We start from the raw sequence: 24,514 nt of genomic DNA on the forward strand, positions 1-24,514 counted from the left end.
GCCTTGTTTTCCTCAAACATCTCAACTGGTTCAGGCCCTGTCCTTAAAAACAAGCCACTCTCATCCAGTTTCCCAGCCGGGAAGATCCCAGCCAGGCCTTGGCTGGGGGGCACTCAGTCCTGGCTTTCTTGATTGTGGGCCTCACAAGCCAGGCCCCAGAGAAACTTGGAGCAGGCTACCCAGAAGCTGGGCTGCTTCTGCCTGGCCGTGGACAGCTGCGCTCACACCTCAGCTCTGAGCATGCGCAGAGTCGAGCGTCACACTCCACCATGTTCCCAGGCTCTCCGGAGCCAGAAGGGTTTCATCCTTTTCCAGAACACTCCCGCAGTACGTAGCAGGCTGAGGTCACCCAGGACTCTTTCAAAATCGCTTCTCGCTTCCCGCATCCCGAAGCGTGGTCAAATCAGGGATCATTTCAACTTATTGTCCATTTGTCTCTTACCTTAAATCCTTTTGCAAATGAGATAGGGTCTAGAGGTAAGAAACTAAAAGAAAAAAATACTCATTTTATTTTCAAGTTAAAGCAGAAAGGAGACTGACCCTGAAATTTGAGAGCTCATCAAGAGATGTGAGTGGGGACCTTCCAAAGTTTCTCAAACTGAAGGAGGTCAGGCGGTCACCACGTGGCTGGAGTGATGTAACAGGGGGTGCTGTGCCCAGTTTGCCCTCTCTCAGTTGGGAGAACCAACAGTAATAGTTCACCCCAAATGTTTGTATTTCTTATAGGTTTACCCCTTGGGTTTTCCCTGGAGGAGGATAGAGAGGAAATAAATGGCACCTATCAGGTGGCCCTGTGCTTTGTAGTCTACCTGCACTGTCTCCTTCAGTGTTCACGACAGTTCTGAAAGTAGAGTGTATCCCCGTGTGACAGGGAAGGAGGGTCGGCAAAATCGACTAACCTGTCCATTGGGAAGCCACTAGTGAGGGAAGGAAACAGTATGTAACCTCAGGTTTCTCTTTCCTCCTATAAACTATGAATACACACCCTTAAAATCCACCCCATCACACAGCCTGGGAGATAGAAGGAAATTTTATCTCTAAGGAACCTCAGTCGTCTTTCTGTCCACCAACTAGCCTCTTGAGTGCCCATGGGAATAATGTCCTTTCATTTATTATTTGTTCTGTCATCAGAAGGAAGACTTGAAATCTTCCCCAATCTGGTAGCTGTTCTCTGTAAGATACAAATATGATACTTAATACTGAGGAACTTGAGTTCTGAAGCCAACATTTTATTTTATTCCTGGACCAAAAGATTGAACCATCCAGGCCTGACCTGTGGTGGCGCAGTGGGATAAAAGGTCGACCTGGAACACTGAGGTTGCCGGTTGGAAACCTTGGGCTTGCCTGGTCAAGGCACATATGGGAGTTGATGTTTCCTGCTCCTCCCCCTTCTCTCTCTCTCTCTCTCTCTCTCTCTCTCTTTCTCTCTCTAAAAATCAATAAATAAAATATTTAAAAAAAAAAGATTGAACCATCCAGTTACAGACATTGCTGGACAACCAGAGTGTCAAGCACATGGCCTGCACCACTGGGCTTCGGCATGGCATTGAGCAGGCCAGACACATGCTTCCTGTCATTAGATGGGAGAAGAAACTAAAGATGGTTGGGGCTAGTCTTGGTCAGTCTCCCTCTTAATCTCAGCCTCTCTCTAAATATATACATCCACTTTTGCCCTCTTCCGCCTTTGTTGAAGTGTAATTGACATATAACAAAATACACATATTTAAAGCATACTATTTATATATAATTGACAGTGCTGAATTTTTATTATAGAAGTTTAAAAATATTCTCCCTATATACAAGCATATATGTGTGTGTAGATTTGTTTTTAACTTTCCAGTAACTCGATTGTTAATGAAAGCTTTGTAAAACATAATAATTCATGCACATGGGCATTGTTTCTCTTATTTCCTTTAGAGCAACACTGCCTGAAAGTATTGTCTATATGTGTAGATCCAGTTTCTCGTTTTCTCTTGTAAAAGTAATTGAGTTTGTTGGGGTGACATTGGTTAATAAAATTATATAGGTTTCAGGTGTACAATTCTATAATGCATCATCTGTATACTGTATTGTGTGTTGACCGCCCAAAGTCATCTCCTTCGGTAACTGTTGACCCCCCTTTCACCCTCTTCTACCTGTCCCCACCCCCCTTCCTCTCCTGTAATAGCCACGGTGTTGTCTGCTTCTATGAGAGTTGTGTTTTTGGTGGTTGTTTTTTTTTTTTTTTTTGCTTAATCCCTTCACCTTTTTTACCCAGACACCCATCCCCTCTTCCCTCTAACAGCTCCCAGTCTTTTCTCTGTATTTATGAGTCTATCTCTGGCTGGAGTATTTTACTCAGCATAATACTCTTGAGTCCATCCATGTTGCTGCAAAAGGCAAGATTTTCTTCTTTTTGGCCAAATATAATAGTCCATTATGTAACTGCACCACTACTTTATTATCTACTCATCGACTGATGGGCACCTAGGCTGCTTCCAGGCCTTGGCTATTGTGAATAACACTGCAAAGATCATAGGGGAGTATATATTCTTTCACATTAGTGTTTTGGGTTTCTTCAGATAAATTCCCAGAAGTGGAATCACTGGATCATAAAGCAATTTAATTTTTAATTTTTTTTTTTTTTTTTTTGTATTTTTCTGAAGCTGGAAACGGGGAGAGACAGTCAGACAGACTCCCGCATACGCCCGACCGGGATCCACCCGGCACGCCCACCAGGGGCGATGCTCTGCACACCAGGGGGCGATGCTCTGCCCCTCCAGGGCGTCGCTCTGCCGCGACCAGAGCCACTCTAGCGCCTGGGGCAGAGGCCAAGGAGCCATCCCCAGTGCCCGGGCCATCTTTGCTCCAATGGAGCCTTGGCTGCGGGAGAGGAAAAGAGAGACAGAGAGGAAGGAGGGAGTGGAGGTGGAGAAGCATATGGGCGCCTCTCCTATGTGCCCTGGCCGGGAATCGAACCCAGGACCCCCGCACCCCAGGCCGATGCTCTAACACTGAGCCAACCGGCCAGGGCCTCATTTTTAATTTTTTGAGGTAACTCCACACTGCTTTCCCCAGCGGCTATACCAATCTGCATTCCCACTAACAGTGCATGAGGGTTCTCTTTTCTCCACATCCTCGCCAGCACTTGTTGTTTGTGGATTTGTTGATGGTAGTCATTCTGACAGGTGTGAGGTGATATCTCATTGTGGTTTTAATTTGCGTTTCTCTGATGATTAGTGATGTTGAGCAACTTTTCGTATGTCTGTTGGCCATCTGTGTGTGCTCTTTGGAGAAGTGTCTATTCAGGTCCTTTGCCCATTTTTTTAATTGCATTCTTTTTTTTGGTGTTGACTTGTCTTCTGATTACTCTTGAATTTATTCCAGTCAGGCTTCCATTCTCTACTGAACTGTCGTCAGTGACCTTCCTGTCTCTAAGTCCTTGACTTCAGCTGTTTACGGGTTGCCTTGACTCTTCTCTCTCTGCAACATCCAATCTATTAGCAAATTATATCAGCTTTACCATCATCATGTGTCTGTTATCATCACCTTCTCATGTTCAAAGCCACCATTATCTCTTGGCTGGATTAATGCATGAGCCCCTAACGTCTCTCAACACTTGCTTTCACATAGTCTTCAATAGTCTATCCTTCTCTACAAGATATTTATTTATTCTTTTAGTTGTCTCTTACACCTCCCTGTAACCTAAGTTCAGTGGGAGGGGGGGATTTTTTTCTGTTTGATTCACTGTGGTGTCTCCAGTACCTAGAATTGCCCCTGACATATAGGACACATTCATGTATTTAGATGAATAATATATAATAAAAAGAGGTTAGTAGATTATAGCCTTAAGGCCAAAGAATTTAGCTCTTGACAGTTACCAGAGTCAATTGTTTTTGCTCCTAAAGCTGTTTTTGCCAGGTTATTATAAAGATGATGCAACCAGCTAAATATTACAATAGCTAATAAAAATGAGTACAACAAGAAAATATTTCTGGGGAAACTAAGGTGAATGCTTTGTTAAATATTCAATGAAGGCAAGTTGCAAAAACAAATTGCTTTAAATCTTCCAGTGAGAACAACTATTAATTTCACAAAAATGATAAAAAAATCTGCAATGTTTTTTGTACTCAAATTGCTTTACAAGACTTTTAAGTTCTGACTCCACTTTTTAAGAGTCATTTTTTGGAAGTAGTACGTGATGCTTTATTGTTTTGTCTTTCCTAGGATGATCTTGTAAAACTCGAGTTAGTAGACCCATATTCAAATTAAAAGCGTTGGCTCTATAGTAAAAGATTACAAATGAATATAAATTGTTATGTTAAGTTCAAATAAAATACTTAATGTGTCATTTTTATAATTTCATGATCTAAATATTAAAAAAATAATTATTAGCTTCATTTGGGGCTTATTATAGTGCATCTTTGTGAGTGTGCATGCTTTTTGGTTGTTGTTGTTAAGGCATAATTGATAGCATATTATAACTACATGTATTTTTCCATACTTTATTCATTTTTCTTGACAATATATCTTGGAGGTTGTTTGGTACCAATAAGGATAGAATATCTTAATAACCTTAAAAGGTTCAGGATTCTAGTTTATGAATGCAACAATTTATTTTACTTCTCTACTTATGGTTATCCAGATTATTTTCAATTTTTGTAATTTTTTTTTATAGAGACAGAGAGAGAGTCAGAGAGAGGGATAGATAGGGACAGACAGACAGAAACGAAGAGAGATGAGAAGTATCAATCATCAGTTTTCCATTGCGACACCTTAGTTGTTCATTGATTGCTTTCTCATATGTGCCTTGACCGTGGGCCTTCAGCAGACCAAGTAACCCCTTGCTCGAGCCAGCGACCTTGGGTCCAAGCTGGTGAGCTTTACTCAAACCAGATAAGCCCGCACTCAAGCTGGCGACCTCGGGGTCTTGAACCTGAGTCCTTCCATATCCCAGTCCGACGTTCTATCCACTGCGCCACCGCCTGGTCAGGCCAGATTATTTTCAATATTTAAAAATAAAAACTGCCACGAAGAATTCTTTGCATGTGTATAATTGTATTGTATGAATATAGCTATAGCATAAACTCCCATGTGCTTATTATCCTATAGCTATAAACTATAGGATAATTGCAGTGATGTTGTTGCAGTTTATTTGATGGCTTTAGAACTGATTAAGTTTTGTTCAGGATTTTTGTGTTAGAATTTGCTTTGTGATATTTAGTCTTAGTATTTTTAGTTTTGAGTAACCCACATTTTACTCTGAACTTGTAGTTAAAATAACTGAAATTCAGGTAGGAAAATGTTTGTGATTCTTGAATCTGGAACTCATTAGCCTAAATACCCACTTCCCAACTAAGTAATTGTTTTTGTAACTTAAAAAGAAACTTTTTAATAAAAGTTCTTGATAACATGAGATAGCTTAGGCACACAGCTATCATATTATGGTAGAAAAGACCGTACCACCCTCCTACTTTGCCAAAAATCTGTGCTTCATAAATATCAATCCGGGACATTTGGAGGCATAGCCAATCTAAAAAAAAAATGATCATATTTATAGTTTCTGCTGTTCTTCTTTTCATGTCTTTTGGCCATTAAAAAGTATATACACATACACATGTAATTTTTTTTTAGGTTGCAGGACTATGTCACAAGTTTTTTTGAATTAGCTTTTGGAATTAATTTAATTATTTCTCTCCATTTTGTTAGTAAGAAAGTGAATTATAAATAAAATTTCCATTACGTTCCTTTGTCTTTGAAGTGTGTCTCCTGAGTAATACAGATCTTGCTGCTCCATGCCAGTAGTTCATGAACTGCAAAGAATGAAATCCACAGGGTTCTGTCATCAGCTATATTCTGTGAGCATTAACAGCTGGACTCTAGTGCTTGTTTAGACTTAGAGCATTTTGGGGCAATCTTAATTCACAGCTGAAAATGAAATATGTTGCAAAACCACTTATCAATTCCCTGTTTATGTTGAACCTTTGTTAGGGAAACATTCTGAGGGGGGAGAGGAGAAGTTCATTTATCCTTTTAAAGGGATAAATATTATTCAAATCACCTTGGAAACAGCTGGACCACAGTCATACAATAAGTTTAGTATCACTTTCTGAATTAGATGGTTATTGGTCTCAGTTGACAACATTAATTTTCTGTGATATTTTAGACTTATTTTTAAAATAAGGGGTAAATTTGCTTTTAAAAAATTTGTAGTTCATCACAAGGTTTAAGAGTGATTTAGACAGGTGTAACTATTCTGAGAATGGTGAATTTTTTCTATGTGAAGAATATGTAAGTGGCACTATCCTTTTGGGTTGGGTTTTATAGTCTACTGCATAGGAAAGAAAATAAATCTCATGTTTTTTAAGATAATTGCAGTGACTGTTCTGAATGTGTGTGAATATGGATATATGTATGGTTACACCAATAGTCATGTGTTATGTATACATTTATATAGTGTCTATATGTGTATGTGTGCATATACATAAATCATATTTTTTTTGAAGTTTAAAATACGTCTCATTTGGAAATGGTAAGGAAATGCTTTGGTAGGCATTTGGAATAACACTGGTTTTTTAATTCACCCTAAGACAGAAATGGGTAGAAATTATGAATCATGTTTTAGTGAGGAGGGGTAGAGGCTGTGACCCATCTTAACATGTTTTGATTTTGTTGAAAGTAAATTTCAAGCATTTCCTGTTTTGTATGCTCACAGAGACCTCAGGAGTCATATACGATGGCAGAAGAATGTTAGCTGCCATTGATGTGAGTGAGCATGTATGTGTAGGTGTGTGTTTGTAAGGACGTACAACTCAGTGTGTCTTTAGTTTGCTAGCTGTCTCCTGATCTCTTAGAATTTGGAGCTAATGAGATGGCCATGCCACTTCTGTCTTACTTGAGTGTTATCACAACTTCATTTTCTCTGGTTACAGATAAGGACTTTCAGAGGAGCAATTTCTCCCCCTGTGATTGTCTAATACATCCTTTTGCCTACTCATTAGAGGGCATTAAGCGGTGTTTTAGGTAAAGGACAAAGCTGGCTTTGGTGGCAATTGACTATCCTGTCTTCTCAGGAAGTCTCCTATTCAGGAAAATCTCCTGCAAAATGGGCAGACATTCGTTGGAACATGACGCCCCACACCGACATTGGTATGTGATGCAGCTGCTTACATGGAAACAGGTAGTACAGGAAACACAAAACAGCTTCAAATAAATTAGAATTAATATCCTTTAGATTCAAGAGCATATTGTAGCCCTGCCCGGTTGACTCAATGGTAGAGCATTGGCCCGGCGTGTGGATGTCCTGGGTTTGATTCCTGGTCAGGGCACACAGGAGAAGTGTCCATCTGCTTCTCTACCCTTCCCCCTCTCCTTCCTTTCTATCTCTCTCTTCCTTTCCCGCAGCCAAGGCGCCACTGGAGCAAAATTGGCCCAGGAGCCAAGGATGGCTCCATGGCCTCTGCCTCAGGCGCTAGAATGGCTCCGGTGGCAACGGAGCAATGCCACAGATGGGCAGAGCATCGCCCCTGGTGGGCATGCCAGGTCAATCTTGGTTGGGTTCATGCGAGAGTCTGTCTGATTGCCTCCCTGCTTCTCACTTCGGGGGAAAAAAAAGAAAAGAGCATATTGTATTGACCAAATTAGGACACATTGCTATATAAAAAACACGAACCAGAACAACAATGTGTTCCTGAAAATAACAAATCTGATTGCCCTATCCTCTCTAACCCATCACTAATATACAATCTTTCTTTTTTACTTATTTATTTAGCAAATTAAATTTAACAGCGTGACATTGATCAACAAGAGTACATAGATTTCAGGTAAATGTCTCCACATCATTTGAACAGTTCATTGTATACCCATCACCCAAAGTCAAATCATTTTTTGTCACCTTATATTTGTCCTTCTTTATAGCCTTCCCCCAACTCACTCCCCCCAAATCTCCCTTCCCCACATCCTCCTTCCCCTTGTAACCACTGCCCTCTTATCTATGTCCATGAGTCTCAGTTTTGATTTACAATCTTTCAAGGTTAATTTTCTATGCAGTCAAAAAAGGTACAGATTTAGAATTAAAAGAAGCAATATTTTAAAAAATGAACATTATAAAAGTATCTCTAGACTGTCATATTATAAGTGACTTTTTAAATTTCTTATTTATATTTTTCTGTATTTGTCAAACTTCCCATTGGGAAAAAATGCATAACAATTCAAGGAATTAGTTTAAGGTCATCATTTAGAATCAGCCACTGAAAGTAAAGCAGCTAACAGACTGTTCTGAGAAGAAAATTTGATTAATGAGAATTATCCTTATCATCTCATAAATTGTAAGTGTTCCTTTTAAGTACACTGTATTGAAAATGATTGGAACATAAATAGGTATATGAAAAAAAAACCAATCTGAGTTCCTGAAAAAAATACAAGTATGGCATTTGAAAATGACTAATGAGTATTCAAACTTAATGTTTTGATGGTCAGTGATTTTGCTCAGAAATTATTAAAACTGTTTTTTACATTTAAAAAACGGTCTGAGATTATATGCTGGGTGGAGGATGTATTCTCTCTCCCCACTGTTCGATAACTAGAGCATGGGTATGAGAGTTAATGCTGGTCAGTCTGACGCCCCGGCATGGAACTTTGAATATTGAGGGATTAACACAAAGCATGTTGGGTCAGTTAGTGATTTTTCGAGGCAGAGAGTGCAGAATCCAGGGTCTGATGGGGATAGCATAACCTTACTGAACCATTTCTGTGACAGCAACTTGACTAATCCTATGACTGCCTTCATTCCTGACCCACCTGGTTCTCTAGAACTCAGGAGACTCTATAGATAATCTGACACCCATCAGTATTAGTGACAATAGGCTTGTTTATGCTATAGTAACAAAGGCATATTTGCTGAAACTTTTGGACAGAGGGCCCACCTCATGCCCCTTTGGATGCCTGTAGCACCCATTGAAAGGTCTTGCACACTGTAAGTGTTCATGTTTGTTTCCTGAACAGAATTGTTTTTCTACTAATTCCCTAGTTTTGGCTGTCTATTAGGCAGTTAACAGTGACTTGCCAGTTTGTTCAGCAAAAGTTCTATTGAGTGTTCACTGGATGACAAACACTGTTCTAGATGCTGGCGATACAGACATGAGAGAGAAAGAGAGCTTTCCTTCATTTACAAAGCTTCGTTCTCACTGAAGGAAGATAGAATATAAACATGTGAACTGATAAATAAGATTATTTGGGGTATAGAAAGGGGATATAAAGACGGTAAAATGGGGTAATGTAGTGGGGCAGTGGGTGCTGCTTTCGCTAGGAGAGTCAGGGATAGATTTTGCAGTAAGCCAAGTAGATATGAAGATCTACAGAAGCAGTATGCCTAGGCAAAGGAACCGTAAATGCAAATGTCCTGAGACAGAAATGAGCTTACGGTGTGTGGTTGGAGCCTAGGGAATGAGGGGCAAGTGGGAAGAGGTGAGGTTGAAGAGTCTGGCAGGGACCAGTGATGGAGGGCAGTGGTCCCCAACCTTTTTTGGGCCACGGATCTATTTAATGTCAGAAAAGATTTCCATGGACCGGCCTTTAGGGTGGGATGGATAAATGTATCATGTGACTGAGACAAGCGTCAAGAGTGAGTCTTAGACGGATGTAACGGAGGGAATCTGGTCATTTTTTAAAAATAAAACATCGTTCAGACTTAAATATAAATAAAACAGAAATAATGTAAGTTATTTATTCTTTCTCTGCGGACCGGTACCAAATGGCCCATAGACCGGTACCAGTTCACGGCCCAGGGGTTGGGGACCACTGCTTTAGGGCATTATGGCTCACAGTAAGAATTTCAAATAGGAAGCTTTTGTAGGATTTTAAGCAGGAAAGTGATGTAATGTAAATTGACTTGTGCTTTTGAGAGATAATTCTGGATGTCCTGGACTTTAGGGAAGAGGCATGCAGGAAGAGGAATTGGTTAGGAGCCTGTTGCAATAGGCAGATAAAAGGTATTGCTCTTGGCTAGAGTGGTAGCCATGGAGAAGTGGTTTCTGCTGGCTGTTTCCAGGCACTGATGCTCTTCTATAAGTGGCGGTACTAGCATGCAAGCCACTTCAGCATGTGCTTTCCAATGCACAGTGGCAGGATGAGATTTAGAGTCTGTGATAGGATAAGGAGCAGGTATGTGTATGATGCTCACGGCTTAATGTGAAGGAGAGCATGGAATGCCAGAAGGGACGCTCCTGTGTATAGGAAGGTCAGCACTGAGATCAGGACAGTATTATGGGCTGAAACATGCACCCAGGACTATTTAAAAGAGAACAGACTTAGTGTTCTACTCTGCTTTGGAGATCTGTGTATTTATTGTTAATGCCCTTTTCTAAACAATGAATGTTATACTATCAGGAGTGAGTGATGGAAACACTAAGTACATCACACAATGAATAAAATCATGAAACTTTAAATATAAGAAACATTTACTATGACCATGAAAAAGTGGAACTATTGGGCACTAAGTTAAATTAAGTAAAATTGGTATTAAGAGAGAAATGACTTATTGTGGAACTATCTCAGTTGCATTCATTTTATATTCTCAATGTTCTAGAAAACACATTCTGTAATTAATCTAAGTTATTCTTTTGGAAAAAAAAGCTTTAATCTCAAAAAAATCATTCACGTACAGTTCCATTACAATGACCATTTAACTAGGAGTAAGCTTTTATCTGTGGTATATTATGTAACCTAGTCTGTTTTAAGATATATAATTTAGCTAGATATTTTAGCTAGCTAAGTCTTTCTTTTTCCCCATTGACTTGAGGCAGGGGGAGTAAGAATGAGGGGGGGGGGAAGGAATGTGTGAAAGAGAGAGAGAAAAGCATCGACTCGTTGTTTCACTTAGTTGTACACTCAGTGATTACTTCTTGTACGTGCCCTGACTGGGGATTGAACCGGTGACCTTGGTGTACCGGGACAAAGCTGTATCCGCTGAGCCATCAGCCTAGGCCTAGCCAAGTCTTATATATGTAACTTAATAGCAGAAATCACAATATAACTAGAGAAATGAACTAAGATTAGGTTGGATTTTGGGGACACCAAGGTGCTACCCTGAAGAAATACACAATTTGGGAACAAAATAAAAGTTGTTTCTGTGTTTGAACACTGTTAATTACCCTTGTTCACCTCTACCCCAAGACTCTGAGATAGCGAAGCCTATTCCTGAGATCCTCATTTGAAGAGCGAAGCCAAGGAGAGATCAACTTGGACACAGCCCTGGTGTAGAATTGGTTTACCTTGTTTTAGATCTATGGGATGTCTGATTTTGTTCTTTAAGAAAAAAACAAAAAACAATTTCCAGCCAGACTGGAAATGCTTTGTTTTTCTCAGCAAAAATCTTGGGCTCTCGCCCTTAGAGGTCTGCTCTGTCAAAAACACTTTTTCTCTTTAACTTTGGTTCTTACGTCCCATATGTAGGCGAAGAACAACTAGTTGGGAAAAAGTCAGTCTAGAAAAGGACTGCAATTGTAAGACCAGATGGGAAGCATTACTCACTGATGGGGCCGTGTAGATGGGAGGGAAGGGGTGGTAACATGATCTGGTTCTGCAGCTGTGACCTGTGGTTCCCAAACAGCCTCCCTCCACCCTGCTCTATGTGCCTGCATTCCGGCACCTCTCCTTCCATCTTTGTTGATCCAGGGCCCTCATGCATTGATCTGACAGATGTTTAAGGAAGAAGTGAAGCTTGCTTTGGGAAGAGCCACTTCTGCTATTCATTCCATTTTTTTGAATATCCTTCTCCCCATGTTACTTGTAATGTTGGCCAATCATGCAGAACGTAACTGCTCTTTGTTCAGCACACCAAGAGACAGTTTCCCAGCATTCAAACTGCCTTCAGCCCATCATGATGTCTTTGAGGCATTTCCATCTGAAGCCTTGCAGGTCCCTGAGAGTAAAGATACATACACCTGAGGTCCTCATCTCTGTTTTCCTCACCTCACTGCAGAAAGCGCCGGCCTTTCTCCTGCGTGTCCTCCTTCAGTGAGAGGGGGCACCATCCCTCTCTCACCCAAATGGATAATCTAGGATTCGTCCTAGATGGTTTATATCTTTCTTATGTATTTCATGCCGTCCATCTCCTAAATTCTTTTCTCATCCTTCAATACCTCTCTGTTCTCATGGTCCCTACCCCAGTTCAGGTTCTCATGATCTCTCCTCTGGAATTTGGAAACATCTGATGTTTTTGCCTTTACTTATATCGGATCATTTTGTTCATCGGCTCTGTTACAGTCTTGTACATTAAATGAGACTCTGATCAGTGAGGCCAATATAATTAAAATCTCATTGGAGGAAGGCTAGATGAAGATCATTATTTCTTATAAGCTGCACAGGCTATTATAGTGTGTGGCTAGGGTTAGAATCAATGATGGGCTGGAAACATTTTAAATGTCTTAGCCAGGCCATATATAAGGTCTTCATGACCTTGGACATCTTACCTGCTGCCACTTTGGCTTCTGACTTTACAGTGAAGAACCATCAGCTGCTTGAGCTTCCTCTTACGTCAGTGCTGTTGCATACCATACCTTGGCTTTATGCCTCAGCTGTGGGGATTCATCCTTCAGAAATGTTCTGGAGCTAAAGCCCTGTTTCTGTGGAGTAGTATATTATTTTATTCTCCATCTTGGTGGGCCTTGAGTTGACTCATGAGAACCTCCAAAATGATTTGGGGCTTCTCTGCTTCTCTGTTTCTCTTCTTTCTTGTTATTCTCCTCACACCCAACTGCAAGTCCAAGGAGTCTCTGATGATCTGGATGGAGTGACGTCAGAGCTTTTGAGATGCCAGGTCTTCATGGTCCAGAACAGGTTTCCATGCTCTGCCCTGGAGAAGCTGCCCTGCTGCTGTGCTCTATCAGCCTCTACACAGTATGCCACCCACAGTGTAGGTCAGGGGTCCCCAAACTTTTTACACAGGGGGCCAGTTCACTGTCCCTCAGACCGTTGGAGGGCCGGACTATAAAAAAAACTATGAACAAATTCCTATGCACACTGCACATATCTTATTTTAAAGTAAAAAAACAAAACGGGAACAAATACAATATTTAAAATAAAAAGTAAATTTAAATCAAGAAACTGACCAGTATTTCAATGGGAACTATGGGCCTGCTTTTGGCTAATGAGATGGTCAATGTGCTCCTCTCACTGACCACCAATGAAAGAGGTGCCCCTTCCGGAAGTGCGGCGGGGGCCGGATAAATGGCCTCAGGGGGCCGCATGTGGCCCGCGGGCTGTAGTTTGGGGACCCCTGGTGTAGATCATGCAGTCAGGTAGATGAGCGAGGGTGTCCACATGTTGTATCTCAATTTGATCCTCTGCCTTTGGAGATAGAGGTTCTTTTTACTGCCATCAACTTGATTTGTAGGTATACACCTGAGTCTCTACAGATCGTGTTGGTAGAGTCCACAGTGTACTGTGGCCTGACTGAATTATCGTTAGCTACTTATTTCTAAAGGGCCTTGGGTGTAGTTTTTGTTTTTAGGAGCTTGTTGGTAAATCCATATTTGAACAAAACTAATTTTATAATAGTCACTCACTATTGTTTAGAAGCCTAGTCACCTTGGAAATTTCCAGGCCCTGATTTCCATTTATATAGTCCATCATCACCCTTTGGTCAGTTTGATCCATGGCACTTCTGGAAGAGAGAAGGGAAAGCTTGTATGATTGGCTTTAGATCTTGATTTTTGAGGCCTATACTCAGTTTGCTTGATCAGGTCTTGAAGGTCCAAACACAGCATTGGGACTGTATGGTTGGACTTTACCCTTTGAGTGGTGAGTTTTTTTCATGCTCGCTGACTCCTGGGAGTGAGTTGTTTGAAATTAGTTCCAGTTACAGTTTTATTAACTTAAAATGATGTTTGTTTGATAACCAATTTATGGAAAGAAGAAGAACATACATTTGCCTTTTTTTTTAATGTTGCCTTACACATTTTTAAAATAAAAATTTTTGTACAATTGTACTCTGGATGGTGAGGAGGCACAAGGACGTACATAAATGTTCGTACTACTCAAAGGGTTCATCACAGCGATAAAAACTGTTCTTTTCAGTGAGAGGAAGGGAAGAGGACTGAGTTTGTCAATGAAGCATCCATGTATCTCAGCTCCTGTGTCTGGCTGCAGTTTTTCCTACTTCCTGTCTCCAATCTAGCAGGGCTCCTTGCATTTTGGGGGGGGGGGTCTAATAGGCCCATTGGAATAATTTATGAGACCCTGGCTTTTATTTAAAAAAAATCTTGCTCTTCTTGAATTAAAAAATTAGAAGAAATTATTAACCACAAATAATTATATTTCACTTCTTTTAAACAAAATCACACAAGTCCATGAGAATAGGGATTTCCCTTCTACTGCCTGGAAGGAGCAAAAAGATCCCTTTATTTGAAATAAATCTATTGAAATACATGTTGCTGGTCTCTAATCAAGCTCTGAGTTTGAGTTCAATTAGAGCTTTGATAAAAGAAAGGAGAAAGGAGACTTGAAAGCATGCGGCCTCATTCATGAACTGCTCGCATGTTTTTAGTTTCCAAGTAAGAGGCATAATGGCACCATGCATTTTCCCTCTAAGCATTTCCACCCCGCCAATGATTCCCTTCCTGGCTTCTCAATGAATAATGCATTATTTCTGAAACTCAAGAGGCATTCCTTTGATTTTCCTTTATGTTTAGCTTTCTAAGTGATTTTCAAGCAAGGAAACTCAAGGACTTGGAATAAATACTTTCCTAACATTTTTACTTGAAGTTCAGATAGCTTCTTGGCTATTATCTCCTGATATTTGAAATATATATTTTTCTCTCTAAGGAAAGTCTACTAAGGTATTGAATTTATTAGAAGATGAAGCACCTTGGACAGTCTTCAAAGTGAATGGCAATTTAAAACCAATACACATTTGTGTTTTAGAACAGAGAGGTTTATGGGGGGGGGGTGCTTTTATCCTTTATTTTCATTTCCCTGCTGAAAAGGTTCAAAAAAGAAAGTTTACATTAAAAAAAAACCCCACCACAACAAAAAAACAAAAAAACTGGGCAGTTTGGAAACTAACTCTTGTTTGTTTACATTTTGTGAAACTCATTCCTTGAGGCTAGCCCAGATCCACCACCCAGGCCAAGCCTGAGTCCAAATCCACCACCCAGGCCAAGCCTGAGTCCACCTAGGCTATGCCATTTAAATAGAAAGATCCAAAAGCTGTTCTGGGGTCCTCTCTAGTTTGCATTTTGTGAAACTCATTCCTTGAGGCTAGCCCAGATCCACCACCCAGGCCAAGCCTGAGCCCACCTAGGCCATGCCATTTAAATGGAAAGATCCGAAAGCTGTTCTGGGGTCCTCTCTAGTTTGCATTTTGTGAAAATCATTCCTTGAGGCTAGCCCAGATCCACCACCCAGGCCAAGCCTGAGTCCACCTAGGCCACGCCATTTAAATGGAAAAATCCAAAAGCTGTTCTGGGGTCCTCTCTAGTTTGCTGCCTGCTCATTGTGTAGCCTAATTATACATGTAGGGTGAGAGGTAATGGGACATGACAGTGCCTGCTGGGTCTATTGGCACATGTCCTCCTAGCTGAAGATCCCAGGTCATCCTGGGGTAGCACAGTGGTAGATTTTAATGCTGTTTCACAACCTCCATTTTCTCTGGGAGCCAAATGAATGATTTTAGGAACTAAATAGCTGGAATGAAGAATATCATCTATATTTACAATCCTTTCACAATTATAGTAAAATCGTAATGATTCAGAATAGTTGGGAAAGAAAGAGACCGAAGTCGATCTAAATTTGTAAACCATCTAAAGCATAAAAGTTGGTTTAAAATATTTAATGTTATTAATATGAGGAAGTGGGAGTATTTTCTGGACGGTGAACTCTGGCTCCAGCCCCTAACTGCAGAAACTCTGGGTTTTTTGTCTCCTGTCGGCCACTTTATAGTATTATGGCATTGAGCAAGTTATTTAACTTTTGGGTCTCAGTTTCTTCATCTCAGCGGTTCTCAACCTGTGGGTCGCGACCCCGGCAGGGGTTGAACGACCAAAACACAGGGATCTCCTAAAGCTATCGGAAATACTGATGGGATAATAGCTTTTATCTCATAGGACTGTTTGTTCAGATTAAATGAGTTAATATTTGTAAAGCATGTGGAAAGGCACCATTTAAGTGATTATTGAATAAAAATAAAAGTAAACAAACATCTTATTGTTGGAAATTGCTATTTCTAAAGAGGCTCGTGCTACTGAGCAGATACTAACAATATTATTGTCATTGTTGTTACTACTAAAATATGCTGAGCAATTATTTCCTTAGCACTCATTTGCTGCTTACAAAAAGCCTACTCAGGTAAATATGATAATTTTGTTTTTCAGATGACAAAATGAAGGTACGAAAATAATTTGTCTAAGTTCACCCAGTTTATTAAATGAGAAAGCAAGAAACTGAGCCCAGTCAACCTGAATCCAGAAACTGAGCCTTAATTCAATATTAAAGAACATTGTTCACAGTGCTTATCTTTTGCCTAAAAACAGTCTTATGCTATTAAAAACCATACCTCTATAGTATCAAAGTTGTGTGCCCTGAATGAAATTTTTCATGTCTCAGTTGCTTAGCAACTCTGTTTTTTGCTCAAAGTAATCATCATAAATGTCTCGTGAATACTTAATTTTAGGAGGGTGTGAATTAATGAGATTTTATTAAATTGATTGTTTTGTCCTCACTAACACGTTTCACGATTATTTCAGAATATGAACACTTTATTTCAAATGGTGATCTGGTGGCTTTGAATATCAGTACTTTTATATTGAACTGCAATTATTTCACCTTATGGTTGCTTGCTTCATAATTATATATATATATATATATATATATATATATTTTTTTTTTTTTTTTTTTTTTTTTTTTTTTCTGTCTTTATTAAATCTTCCCGATTCCTACCCCTGTCTTTCTAGGTGCCTTTATCATCTGCTGGACTCCTGGATTGGTCTTGTTACTTCTCGATGTGTGCTGTCCACATTGTAATGTTCTGGCCTACGAAAAATTTTTCCTTCTGCTTGCGGAGTTCAATTCTGCCATGAACCCCATCATCTACTCCTACCGCGACAAGGAGATGAGCGCCACCTTCAGGCAGATCCTCTGCTGCCAGCGCAGCGAGAACACCAGCGGCCCCACGGAAGGCTCAGACCGCTCCGCTTCCTCCCTCAACCACACCATCCTGGCCGGAGTTCACAGCAATGACCACTCCGTGGTTTAGAAAGGAAACTAAGATACGAAGCCAGCCATTATCTATTGAGGGATGAAGAGCCTCCCCCTACCCAAATGCCAGGGCAAAATGTAGGGTGTGAGAGAGGGAGAGAAAGGAAAAATAAACTCACGTACTTAAACACTAACCAATGGCAGTATTTGTTCCTAGACCCAACAAGACTTGATATATATTGAAAATTAGCTTATGTGACAACCCTCATCTGGATCCCCATGCCTTTTGAAAGTAGGAGGTGGAGGTCTTATAATGGAATTCATAAATGGACGCTGGAGTGTTCATTCAGATAGACAACGCTAATGAGATTTCAAGAGATTTTGTGTGGTTTGGTGCAAGTCAGAATAAATTCTGACGAATTGAATGCACAGCTTCATTTACATACAGGCTTCCCTTTTTCATTTTTAAAGGCTACATTTCAGTTACTAAACATGTTTATGCCTATCAGTGTGCTTGTGATGGATAAGACTATAGACTGTTTTTAAACTACCATAACTTCATCTTTTTTCCTTATGTAGGAAAACTGTAAATTAGAGTTATTTTTTTAGAAAGCATGCATGTAATGTATGTATGCAGTGTGCCTTACTTAAAAAGATAAAAGGGTATTAAATTTCAAACCTTCTAGGACCTAGAAGAACCTAGATGTCAAAGCCAGTATTTGTTTAGGTTATGAAACAAACAATGCTCTAATCAACAATATTACTTTTTTTATTAAAGTGTTGTAATGCATATAAAACAAAAATGGATGTAAGTTTATTACCAAGATAATATGTACTCTAAAAAAGTCATAGATGATGAAGCACACAGTAATACTGTTCCCAAATATTTATAATACCAAGTACATCCTAATTATTAGTACATCAGAGGAATTGTTAAATAGCCTGTGTTTTTCTGTATTATGAAATAATACATAGTCATTGTAGAAAACTTGAAATATACAGAAATGTATAAAACAGAAGGAATAATTACCGTCAATACCACAACCCAGAAGTAACCACCGGTAACAGCTCCTCTGCCCACCCCCGTGTATGCCTATATGTATATTATATACCTTTTTATATAATTGGGATCATATTGTAAACAATTTTATAACTAGTTTTTTTTTCACTATAGAATTGCCACATTTTCCTATGGCATTAAAAATTTTACAAAAACATGACTTTATGGCTATATAATATTCCATTTAATGGATTCAACTCAGTTTATTTAATCATTTCCATATTGTTGACTACTTAGGTTATTTCTAATTTTCATTATTATAAATGATGTTGCAAAAACTTTGTGTACATAAAACTTTGTCCATGTAATTGATTGTTTACTTAGGACATGTTCCCATGAAGGATTTTTTTTAATGTGAAATGTCTTTTTAATGCTCATACCTTTTATAAAAAGGGATTTCCTGCTTTGCACCTCATGGGTGACAATTGTGAGGAAAGCCAGTTTAATTACCTTTTTACAAAGGAAGTTCAGTGGTTAAAGTGATTTATATATATATAAACAAGATGGACTAGAAACAGTCAACTGTCACAGATAACCAGGATACCCTAATTAAGATGTCTAGCAATTCCAAATTTTGTTTTAGGGACCAATTATTCAGCTCTTGGTAGCCACAACTGTAATGTAGAATTCAAGGAAATGTAAAGAAATCCGAGGTACCAAGTAAGAAGAATCTTCATATTACATATCTTGGAACCCTTCTGTAACAAATTGGTTGAGTGTCAATATGTGACTGGATACTGTGTATTCTCTAAGAATCACCCCAGAGAGACTGTTGTCATATTAGGCGATACCTGTTTAATTCATTGTCTAGGTAAACTAATAATTGCACCAGTTTGTTGTAGTAAGTAACTAGTAAAGTCACAGTCATGAAGCAGGTGTGGGAAAGTCAAGAGTACGTTTCAGAGAAAGATGTCCAGAAGAAAAACAATTGTCTAGGAAGGAGGAATTCAGTGCATGGTCACCATTTGAAGCAAAGGCAGACTTGTAAAGTGCCCAAAGTGAAAAGAATATGGAGAACCAGTTAGAAGCAAGGTGTTTGCACATACTTTATACAATATGCAGAGCATCTTCTATTGGAAGTGAAAGAAATGAACTTGGATTTTTATTCATGTGCATGTGTTCTGAAGGAGATATGGACTATTTGAAGTTAAAAACACACTAATTGGACCTTAATAAATCATTTTCAATCAGTGTTGGGTAATGTGTGGTTCTGGTCAGTGCTGTTTCTCTTGTTCGAGTCTTCGGTTTGCATTGCCTGGTGCCTGTCTTCTTTCAACCTCCCTGCCATGAGGGCTTCTGAACTCTGAGAGGAAGACACCACCATGTGCTTCCCTGGTTCAGAACTGGGTAATAAGTCTTTCCAGTGGCCAAGAGACGGTGGTTTATGTTGTGTTAAAAGAGGGATAACATCTTAGGACAATATGTCACTGAAACAGTGTAACTGTTAGAGTTCCTTTTGAAAAAATTCTGATTTTATAAGAACTTTAGGATGGCTTCTGAAAAAACTCTCACTAGAAATTTATAAAGTCAAAGTGGTCTTTATGCTTATAGATTTGGTAACTAATAAGATAAAAATGATAGTATCTTCCAGTTATATGCTAATTATACTCTTTTCAATATATTGCTAAGATGTTGCAAAAGATAAAATGTTTTATTCAAATGAATGTCTCAATGAATATTTGGAAGCAAATCCTGTACCCTTAGGTGGATGTAAGGTATCTGGAAGTCCAATGGCTTGGAACTCCATTCACAAATTAGCCACCAGTCACGTATAGTAGTCCCCTCTTGTCCAGTTACTCTTTCCATGGCGTCAATTCCCTATGGTCAACCATGGTCCGAAAATATTAAATGGTAAATTCCAAAACAATTCGTAAGTTTTAAGTGACATGCTGTTCTAAGGTAGCATGATTCAATCTCGTGTGACCTGCTTTGTCCTGTTAAGGATGTGAATCCTCCCTTTTCTCAGCATCCACATGCTTCCTTTAAGTGAAAAGGTGAAAGTTTTCAATAAGGAGAGATAAAAGTTGTATGCCGAGTTTGCTAAGATCTACAGTAGGAACAAATCATCCATCTATGAGATTCAATATTTTGAGAAAGAGACCACATTCACATAACTTTTGTTACAGTACATATATTGTTCTATATTATTATGAGTTATTAATCTCTTACTGTGCCTAATTTATAAATTAAATTGTATCATAGGAGGTATGTATAAGAAAAAACAGTACATTTAGGGTTTGAGACTTTCTGTGGTTTTTGGCATTCACTGGGGACTTGGACTGTATCCCTAAGGGTAAGAGAGGATTGCTGGGTTGCTGCTTTTGTTTGTTTTTATATAGTGAGACAATAATTTCTAGATTCATTAACATTACTCAATTAGTGAGTCTTAACTGGTTTTTCCATTCTCTTTCCTAATTATTGCTTTAGGTTCTACTCTGCATCTTCTTTCTAATTTATTCCATTATTCTTTCAATTTCTGCAATATAATTGTGTGATATTTCTAGCTCTTCTTTTAAAACCCAGAGTATGATTCGTGCTGGATAAAAACTGTAGAAACATTTCACTTATCAGGTCCCTTCGTACCAAAATAAGCAGAACATTTTTACATAAAGATCTTTGAAAACAAATTTCTTACTTTTTAACATCAAGTGAGCTTCACAGGATCCCAAACCCTCAGTAGGGTTGGGCTTCATTTGTGTGTTGGGATGGGTCTGGATTTAGGGTCCATTGGACAGAAGCATGTGTAACTAGAATGGGCTCCACAGCAGGAACCGTTCATTCTGTAACATTCACCTGTTCCTTGTATAGTCTACATATAAAACTAATTTAGCCTTTAAATTTATAATACTCATATTTATGGATTATTCACTAATAATTTGTTAATGATGTGGCAGGTAAAGACTATTTTTTTTTTTCAATCTAAAGCAGAGGTTGGCAAACTAAAATCCATTGGCTAACTCTACCCGTTTTTTATGACCAACGTGCTAGGGATGGGTTTTACATTTAAAAAATAATAATTTTATTGAATTTATTGTGGTGCCATTGGTTAATAACACTATACAGGTTTCAGGTGCACAATTCTATAATACATCATCTATATATTGCATTGTGTGTTCGCCACCCAAAGTCAAGTCTCCCTCAATCACCTCCATCTATCCTCCCTACCCTTCTTTACCTCCTCCCTCTCCTCTTTCCCTCCTGCAACCCCACACTGTTGTCTGTGTCTGTAAGGGTTTTTTTTCATTACTTAATCCCTTCACCTTTTTTATCTAGTCCTCTCCTCACCCAATGATTGGGAAAAATAATATTTTGTGATGCATGAAAATTATATGAAATTCAAATGTTAGTGTCCATAATAAAGTTTTTTTATTATCTAAGATCTTGTCTATCACATTCATAACAGTATCCTAAGGACCTGTTATAGGGGGCTCTCAGGGCACAAAGATGTGGCTCAGTCAGGCTCTTGAACTTGCACCCACTCTGTGAACCAGTGTACACCAAACAACCCATTAGTAAAATGGGCACACATAGACCATAGGTAGGTAGGAATTCCAGGCAAGAAGTAGAAATACTTGGTGAGAGAATTCATGACATTTGGAAAGAAAGACGAGGATAGACTGTGAGAATGAGGCTTGAAAAACAGACAAGCATGATCTCTAGAGTGATTTTGAAATTCATTTTATTGTGAGAATTATGTGGAATGAGTTAAAACAGTGGTCCCCAACCTTTTTGGGGCCACGGACTGGTTTAATGTCAGAAAATATTTTCACGGACCGGCCTTTAGGGTGGGACAAATAAATGTATCACGTGACCAAGACAAGTGTCAAGAGTGAGTCTTAGACGGATGTAACAGAGGGAATCTGGTCATTTTTTAAAAACAAAACATCGTTCAGACTTAAATATAAATAAAACGGAAATAATGTAAGTTATTTATTCTTTCTCTGCAGACTGGTCCATAGCCTGGGGGTTGGGGACCACTAAATTAAAAGATTAAGGGAATGTGTGGCACAGTCTGGTTTATACTTAAGAGTAAATTGAAGAGAAAGAAGTCTAGAGAACAAAATACAAATTCAGACACTGTCACATTAACTGAGATGGAAGATGTTGATGGAGGTGTAAAGAAGGAGATGGATAGATTCAAGAGGTGCTTGGGACCTGGTGATAGGTCACCAGGATGCAGATGTGATGGTGAGATGAGCATAGTTTGAGGAGCAAGTTTACAGGAAAAAGATAGTGAGTAAATTTTTAAACATCTATGAGCTATCAAAGGGGAACTTTGCAGTAGGGACATGGCTGTGTGATACATAAAGCTCAGGATATGTGTTTGGGCTGAAGATTTAGAATTTGGAGTCTGAGTTCTTCTGTTGTCATCCTGCCACACTTCTCCTTAAGATAGGAGGCAAGAGATTTTGATCTGTTTGGAAGAAAGAAAAGGAAGGAAACAGGGAGAAATAAAAGAGCAGAACTTAATATCTGAAAATATCCAGAACTATGTGGAGATGTTTCTTTCAACAAAATAATGCGGCTATATATAACATATTTGGGTTATTTTTATTTGTTTTTCACTTGATAATACATTACAGAGGTATACTTAAGGTTGATAACTATGTATCTACCTCACTGTGCAGGTGAGGCAGAGATATTTAGAGCCCATGAATATATTATTTTCTCCTCCTTCCTGGGCTTTTGAAAAACTACAATTCTTTGACTAGTTATGGCCAGTGGAACTGTGAGTGGGTGTGACAAGAGTCATTTCTAGGCTGAGGAAATAAAAATCCCCTGTGCTCTCTCTCCATGTCTCCTTTTCCCCCCTAAAAGCCAGACTCAGAGAAAGAAACATGAAGGGAGTGAAGTCTTCATCATCCTGGGACCTTGAGTGATCATGTGGAGCAAAATTCCCACCGACTCATACTGAATGTATAGCATAATCAAGAAATAAAAAGTTTCTGTGTTTATGGTAATATTTTGTGGTTTATCTGTTGTAACATAACCTAGCTTATATTGACTAACAGTATTAAATGTTGATGAATACTATGGTTCCTTCTAATTTTTTGCTTTTCTGGATCATAAGGAATATACATTTAAAAATTCAACTTTTTTCCCCCAAAAAGATGGTACCAGTTTATAGTCCCATGATGTATGAGAACATTTTTTTTTGTCTATATCTTCTCTGTGACTGGATGCTATCACTCCTTTGAAGTTAAAAGAGAATTTAGATGAAAAACCCAAAATACTTGGAGATAAAGCACTTCTCAGTAACATGGCTAACAGAAGGAATCTCAAGAGAAATTTAAAAATATTTTGAACTAAATAACAATGAATATACAACTTATCCAAATTTTGGGGATGCAGTAAAAGCAGTGCTTAGGGAACATTTATAGCAGTGAATGTGCATATTAAAAAGAAGAAAAAGATAAAAAGATCTAAAATAAATCATTCACACCTAGAAAAAGAAGAGGAATTAAAACCAAAGTAAGCAGAAGAAAAGAAGTGATTGGAGCAAAAAAAATCAATAAAATTGAAAACAAAAGATCAATAGAAAAAAATCAATGAAACCTAACGCTTGTTATTGAAAAAGATCAACAGAATTGATAAGTCTCTAAGCAGACTAAGAAAAAAAGGACATGAATTACTAATATGAAAAATGAAAGAGGGGATATCACTCTAGATCTCATTGACATTAAAAGATAATAAAGGAATATGATGAATAGCCCTATGCTCACAAATTTGATTACCTTGGTGAAATGGACCAGTTCCTTGAAAGACAATCTGTTAAAACTCACATAAGAAATAGACAATTTAGCCTGGCTGGTTGGCTCAGTAGTAGAGCGTTGGCCCGGTGTGTGGAAGTCCTGGGTTTAATTTCAGGCCAGGGCATACAGGAGAAGCATCCATCAGCTTCTCCACCCTTCCCCTTCTCCTTTCTCTCTCTCTTCCCCTCCCGCAGCCAAGGCTCCATGGGAGCAAAGTTGGCCCGGGTGCTGAGGATGGCTGCATGGCCTCTGCCTCAGGTGCTAGAATAGCTCCAGTTGCAGCAGAGCAACGCCTCAGATGGGCAGAGCATCGCCCCCTGGTGGGCATGCCAGGTGGATCCTGGTCCGGCACATGCAGGAGTCTGTCTGTCTGCCACCCCCCACTTCTCACTTAGGAAAAATACAAAAAAAAAAAAAAAAAAAAGAAATAGACAATTTAAGTAGGGCTATATCAAAGAAATGGAACTGGTGTAACCTTACAGAGAGCCTTTGGCTCAGATTTTTTCACTGGTGAATTCTCCTCAAAGAA

The 24,514-nt window shown here is 39.0% G+C and overlaps 1 protein-coding gene across 6 annotated transcripts in view; it reads left to right on the forward strand.

Moving 5' to 3' along the window:
* Positions 1-22,680, forward strand: part of LPAR1 (lysophosphatidic acid receptor 1) — a 146,269-nt gene extending 123,589 nt beyond the window's left edge. For all 6 annotated transcript variants that reach the window (XM_066256545.1, XM_066256549.1, XM_066256548.1 and 3 more), the window contains exon 4: positions 16,929-22,680. In XM_066256545.1, coding sequence (XP_066112642.1) covers positions 16,929-17,230 — 302 coding nt within the window. In that variant the 3' untranslated portion in view covers positions 17,231-22,680. The remainder of the gene's footprint in view (positions 1-16,928) is intronic.
* The last annotated feature ends 1,834 nt before the right edge of the window (positions 22,681-24,514 follow it).

The sequence above is a fragment of the Saccopteryx bilineata genome, chromosome 2 (assembly GCF_036850765.1).
Source record: "Saccopteryx bilineata isolate mSacBil1 chromosome 2, mSacBil1_pri_phased_curated, whole genome shotgun sequence".
Classification (NCBI taxonomy): Eukaryota; Metazoa; Chordata; class Mammalia; order Chiroptera; family Emballonuridae; genus Saccopteryx; species Saccopteryx bilineata.